The sequence below is a fragment of the Melanaphis sacchari genome, unplaced genomic scaffold (assembly GCF_002803265.2).
Source record: "Melanaphis sacchari strain LSU unplaced genomic scaffold, SCAv2.0 Contig212_pilon_pilon, whole genome shotgun sequence".
NCBI classification, from domain to species: Eukaryota; Metazoa; Arthropoda; class Insecta; order Hemiptera; family Aphididae; genus Melanaphis; species Melanaphis sacchari.
Window position 1 is genome coordinate 228,320 of NW_020271059.1, and position 7,213 is coordinate 235,532.

The 7,213-nt window shown below is 25.3% G+C and overlaps 1 protein-coding gene across 1 annotated transcript; it reads right to left on the reverse strand.

Moving 5' to 3' along the window:
- Nucleotides 1–552: 552 nt before the first annotated feature.
- LOC112593894 (putative UDP-GlcNAc:betaGal beta-1,3-N-acetylglucosaminyltransferase LOC100288842) lies at nucleotides 553–3,018 on the reverse strand. Its single transcript, XM_025338481.1, has 5 exons — nucleotides 3,012–3,018; nucleotides 2,448–2,534; nucleotides 1,813–2,308; nucleotides 939–1,075; nucleotides 553–815 (listed from the first exon to the last, which is right to left on the reverse strand). Exons 1-5 carry the CDS (start codon nucleotides 3,016–3,018, stop codon nucleotides 580–582), a joined length of 963 nt encoding a protein of 320 aa, XP_025194266.1. The 3' UTR covers nucleotides 553–579.
- Nucleotides 3,019–7,213: the final 4,195 nt, after the last annotated feature.

The window sequence follows — 7,213 nt, forward strand, 5'->3', positions numbered from 1 at the left end:
TGTTAAACACATTATTATAACGTCCTAAATATTAATGCGAACAATTTCTCGTATTTATCGAAATAATAGGAAAAAAATATTGTGATGAAGCATACATTTTCATGCAATATTAGTTTTTGAAAAAATCAAAATAAAATTTAGTTATGAAATTTTATGTTAAAAAACTATATAAACTTTATAATACTGCAGGCTGACAAAACTGTTTCTGCTCAGAATAATTTTTCGTATAGGTACCTATTTAATGATATCTCATTGAATTCAAAATGAATATATCCATTGCAGTTATCTATTAAATGACGAAGTACACTCAACACTTACTGTAGAGTAGAGCGAGTTCCCCGGTTTTTAACTTCGAAAGCGTTTTACCGATTTTATAAAAATATCTATAGTTTGATCATTTTTGTTTTACCCAGGACCGTAATTTTAAAAAATAAAACTATTTTTGAATAGAATATTAAAAAATAAAAGCTATAACAATATACAAAAAAATTATGCTTTTTAAATATTTGTATATTTTAAAATAATAATACTATAAACTACCTAACATGTCTTATTACGGGTTATAACAACTTAAATTTTTTAAACTGATTTATGATGCATTGAATTTTTAGGTAAAATAGATCTACAGATCTTAAATGACGACACTATATCTGACCACTCATCTTTATTCTCGGGTTTCATGAATATGAAGTGGTTTTGCGCATAATCACATCGTTCAACCGCAGTGCTGTTATTTGGTAGAGTTGATGATAATGTCACTGCTCTGAAATGTTTATCATGTATTACATTGACGCCTTGGTTAGCTGCTACAATTCCTATAAACAAATAAAACCATAATGGTCCATATAATCATAATCACGATGATAATACATACATTTACGTATTGTATACTTATATATGAACTAGTAATAAGTATAGTAGTAGGAGTTAATAATTACCAGTAAGGAATTGGTTTTCATCGCTCAAATAGGGAATCTTTTCTAAGGCACCGGAATAAAGTTTTTTGACTGCATCATTTGTCATCAGATATGCATGTTCACAAGTATAGTTGATATACTTCGCATTGGTTTTTATCCTATCAAAAAAATACAATATAATATTCTCTATTATTATTTAAAGTTTGAAAATACTTTATTTAAAGTAATAAATCTTAACGCCAAAGTATGTGTGATGTATTTACTAGATTTATCTACCAACATAAAAATCAACCAAATAATCGAGAATTTATGATATAACGTGATGGAATTATGAAAATGTTGAATTATTTAGCAAAGTATTGACTATTAAAATATTATCATTGAAGTCAAATCTCGATTAAATATTATATTTTATACAAATTAAAGTAAAACACCTTAATACTATGTTATATTAGTATGAAAATGTTAGTACCACCTACTATGCAGTTTCAATGGTGAGGAACAAACAAATTCCCAAGTACCCAAGTTTGAAGTTTATAGTATATATTATATAATATGATCAACTCTAAGTAAGCGAAGTAATTCAATATCATATTTCCATGGCTAATTATTTACTAATTAAGAATCATATAAAACACATAAATAATATTCAAATTTCAAGTACGTAAGTAATGTTTTTTTAATGCTATATATAAAAAAATGTGTTGTATTGTATAACAAATTAAAGTTTAAAACAAGATATCTACTCACCTAGTATAAAATGTCAATGGGGCAACTACTTTTTCCTATATGACGTTTATGGTATGGCCTATCATTATCCCGTCAATTAAATTACATACAATTCATTTGCTGCAGTCTCAGCAATAACGAAAAATAATTAATATTGTGCACTTACGGCTTAATGCTGTGTTTAAATCCCCATATGGAGTTTTTCGAATTATGATTTTGGCCAATGAACTTTAGGATGGCTGGCATGTTGACAATTGATTGATCGTCGACTTTCAACACAAATTCGGCGTTCTTGCATTTGTTGAGCACCCAATCCAGCCCTGATACCATTTTCATTGACCTGTGATAATTAGACGTTTCTGGCACGTGCGTCCAAACAATGTCGCCGTATTTGCGGTTCTCCATTAATAGGCGTTCGGCGATACTCAAACTATGCGGTTTTCCCACGAAAAACACTACACGTACTTTATTCTGACTCCCGTGGAAGTTTCGAAGCCATGTGACTCGAGCTACCTGTCTCAGGAGCTCATGCTTGGTGAACGAATCTACCAGGATCAGTAGCTGCGATTTTGCTTCCTTATTCCAGCTATGACATACATCCCCGCCGAATGTGTTCATGTAGTGATGGAGATTTTCCAATTCACTAAGGCTCTTAAAAGATTCTGAAAACAAAAGCTCTTTTGATTTAGACCAATCATGTGAGAACTACTACGAATTAATAACATACATTAGAATGTCAAAATAAAATCAATAGGCAGGAAAACTAAGGACGATTGAAATAAATAAAATAAAACTATGTACCATTCAGCAACATATGATCTTCTGACAGCCAATTATTCTTGGCTGTATGAATTTCACTACCATTGGCATGATGATGATCATCCTCTGCTATCGAAATAAAAATAGAATATTGTATGTAAAAAATGTATTTCAAATTATCATTATACCTATGTACAATTTATAAATATTTATAATTATCGAAAAAAGATGTTTGAGTATAATCTTACCCGAATAACATCGATGGCACAAATAAAAATAAAATATTAAAATCGAAAACATTGAAATAATATGCATTACGTTATTATAATATGTCTCTGAAATACGTCAAGAAATTTCAAAATATTAGACGTCGTCTAAATGGGAAAACGTATAAATTAGATATTTTTCACGTAACGATGGAGGTTGTCCGAACACGAATGATGGAATGCAATACATTTGAAGTACAATTTATACTCCTTATATGAGTAATTAACCTATCAAAATGTTTTTGCGCTTGTAATTTCTAGGTGAAAATCGATTCACTAAAATGCACCTGCGCGATAAGCATATTATTGCTTCTATAACTTGCATATAGACAATTCTCACGTGTCATATTCATATTTTTTTATGTTCTTATTTTGTGTTATTAAAAATGTATTTGGCATACACGTTTCTTATTCTAAGTGGTATTATACCTACTTTAATAATGTAATAAACAATATTTATATTTGTATGTATTAGACTTAGGTATAACTTTTTATTTAGTGTTCAATAAAATATTTATTTTATTATTACTCTACAGGTGTTACGGTTTTATGGGATTTTTATGATCTTCAAACTTCGTATACCTAGTCGTTAATTAAAATTATTATATAGTTCTAGCAAAAAATTTGGAAATTTCGTCAGTGTTAAGTTAACACATACTAAAAAGTTTCATGTATCTGATTAATTTTAATATTTTGAAATAAACAAAAGTTTTTATGTTCATATTTTTGCTCTTTTATTTTTTATTTATTTTGATTGGAAAAAAAGGAAATAGCTCTATTATAATTATTGATGTGTGAAATTTGAATACATACGAAAATAGATTTTGAGCTGAAACGGTTTATCAGCCTGTGTCACAAAGTATATTTAATTAAATGTTTTGTGATATTGTTATTAAAAGTTATTTATTTTACTATTAATAATACAATAGGTTGAAATTATTTGAATTGAAAATTTTATTGTGTATAAAATATAATAATATACGTAAAAGTTTTATGTCCCCACGAATAATGTTTTTAAATTATAACAAAATAATGAATATCATTGTTATTTTAGTTATTTTTACAATATAAATAGGTATATGATTAATCATGTAGGTATAGACAATTTTTAATTTTACAAGTACTATTAATAATATCTATGATTCCTTCTATTCTATTGGTACATGTTATTATTATAGAAAAAATAGGTAGTGATAAACCTAAAAAAAGATATTTTTCTCGTAATATTGTAAAGATGATTTCTTTTATTTCCGTGAATAATTAAACATAACAATATATTGTTATCTGTATTATAATAAGCGTTTACATTATAAACCTATAGACTATAGTTAATAGGTAAACGGTTTAAGAAATTTTGGTTATTTCAATAATTTTTTATATATTTAATACAAAAATCAAATATTAAAATTATATAGGTACATTTAAAAAATATGAATTGTTAAGAGATTTAATTTCAATATTAAGGGATTTTTTTTTCATTTAAATAGATAATTTTTAAATTTAAAGCCAATAAAGTGAAAAATTATTAACTTTTTTAAATAAAAATATTTTTATTAGCTACTTATACATTAATTTTAAATTATCAATAATATAATTAACAGTAAAAAATGTATTAACCATTGTTAAATATAATTGAATTGAATTGGTAGTCAATATAAAAATTACTTGAATAAGTATTAATATTGATAATTGATATTTTTAGTTGATAGTCCTACATAGATTATAGGTAGATATTATGACAGTATATCTGTACTAGATACTGCAAAAAAATATGTCTGTAGTTTTTAGATCAATTGAGTATATTATTCAATATAGTAATATTACATTATAAGTTATAATAAAAATTGAACTAGTTAAATTAAAAAATGTTAAATGTCTATGACAAATGTTTTTTCTATGTTTATTATTTCATTGCCTCATGGTGCAGAAACAATGCGTTAATATCTAATCTCAATCTTTTCTGGTTTAGCAAATCAGATCTAACTGGCACTTCTTCACCCAATTTCAAAAGTTAAAAAACTTTTTTTAATAATAAGGAAAAACTGAAATTTTACACAAAACCATTTTTAGACAGTATATATATGTTGTAATATGAATAACCATAAAGTATAATTTCGAAAATATTTTTTTTTTTATTTTCTAAAAATTATTAACTGTAGAAATTTGAAACATTCACTATTACTTAAATTATCATTTTCAATACACAATACATTTTAAATACCTAAGTAATACAAAGCTGTTCATTGGTCATAAGTTATAGTTCTTATACAAAAACCTAAAAATCTAAAAAATATTTATACACATTTTTTTTAAAAGATATCTTAATCTTCCATTTAAATGAAATTGAATATTTGAACGAAAAATAACGGTTTTAGTTATTTTGTTGTAATTCAAAAATATTTTAGTAAATTGAAACTTTTGACTATGTATACCATGATTTTATTCACACCGTTCTACGGGGTAAAAGATAATTTTATATTATTTCAAAAATCAATAACAATAATTTATGATATAAATACATTTTATTATTACATTACAATAAATTACACTTAGTAATATGTATACCTAATACCTACACTGACAGACCATCTATATTCTTGGTTGTTTTTTGAGTATTACTGCTAAAAAATAATTAATTAAAAAACGGATTTTTATTACAAACTATTTTTTGGCATAATTTCAATTTTATGTTTTGTTGTAGATTAATTTTTTTAATATAAATATATTAAGAATATATAATACAGTAATCTTAGTAAAATATGCTAAAAAATTGCTAGTAGCATAGCCAGGATTTTTGAAGAAGGGAGGCAAAAATAAAAATCTTAAGTACAATCAAGTTTCTCAAATTAAAACCATAATTGTAAAATGAATAAATTTGAATAGAACTCATAAAATAAAGAAAAAAATGGCACATAGCTGACTGAAGAAAAATAATAAAATAAATTTTATTCTCTGACCTTTGTATCTTGTAATTAAGTTTAATAGTCAAACACTTTTAAATTTTACAAGTACCTATAACGTTTTTTATGTTATACGTTATGTTAAACAAATTTCATTTTACTTTGTCCAGTTCAAAGTTTGCATTCTTCTCGATGGTTATTTCATAAAAGTTAATAAAATATATTTTTAATATCTTCATTGTCTAAATAAACTTTGTTTATATATTAATTAGAGTAAATCCATTTAATCTTGCACCTCAGTTATAGTTGCCCGTAAATATGTAGGTAGTAAGTTGCTCTAAGACAGCAATGGCTGACAAGTATTGTACTAGACAATAATAGAAGTTAATTATGTTTGGCAAAAGTTCTGAACAACGTTGAAATGCTTCAACAGCATACTCTGAAAGATTTTTTTATGATTCTCACAATCTCACTGCTTTTTTCAAATAAATAATTCTGTTTTTAAACATGATATATTAACGAATAAATCATTTTCATAAATAAAAGCAGTATTAAAAATAGATTGTCGTCATAATGGCGTTTGTTAATTATTGATATTGATATCATATAATACTGATAAAATTTCATTATACGAAAATAAAATTCTAAATCAAAATTTCAGACAAAAAAAAATGATTTATACTTTTCTTATACATAATATACAGCCAATAGTAGGTTCTTCATGGTTTTCCTTTGACTACGCCACTGCAGATTCTGGCAGTTTAAAATCGATTTTCGTATGTAAATATGCAATGATTTATCTCACTCATAACATTCAACATAGTAGAGTAACTTCCCTGGTTTTGTACCGTAATAAGTAATTTCTTAATTTCTTACCATTTAAAGACATAAAATGAATAAATAATGATTAATCAGATTTAAAACTACATTTAAAGTGCATAGACTGTTTACACATTTATTTAGGTTATTTTAACCAAATATAAAATACGAGTCTTAAATAATATACAATAATTATAATAATTATTTTATTTTCTGTAATCAATAGTAATAAATAAATATTCGTATTTTATGAGCCAGTACAAATCTCTGTGCTATCCTCTCTTTAAAATACAAAATTAAAAAATTGGGTTCAAGGTTCACATTATCGAGTATAGTATTACCTATGTACATTGTACATATTATATAATGCAACGACTCAGCTCTCTCTCCTTCTCAAAAAAAAAAAATTGTTTTCTAAAGTATTAATAAACCTTGTAAAATTTAACAGTTCTTATTTTTAATTTATTTTATTTTTATTTGCAATAGAAAATATACATAAGTTTAAGTACAATTTTATTACATCAATTGTACTAAAGAAACTTAGACAAGAACTATTACTTAAGTGAATATGATATACAATATACATAACAGTTTCAACTGCAGCAGAACAGACTAAAAGTTGTTTAAGTGACGACAATTTGAATCAAAAAGAATACCTACTGGAAAATAAATGTTTTTTGCCATCATGAACTTAATTATTTGCAGTATGAAAATAAGGTTTTCTGAAGAAAGTTTACGCATTGCTAATACATCTGATAGATTAATGCGATTTGACTATATGAGAGAAGCTCATTCTTGATGAATACTATAAAGTACCTAATAT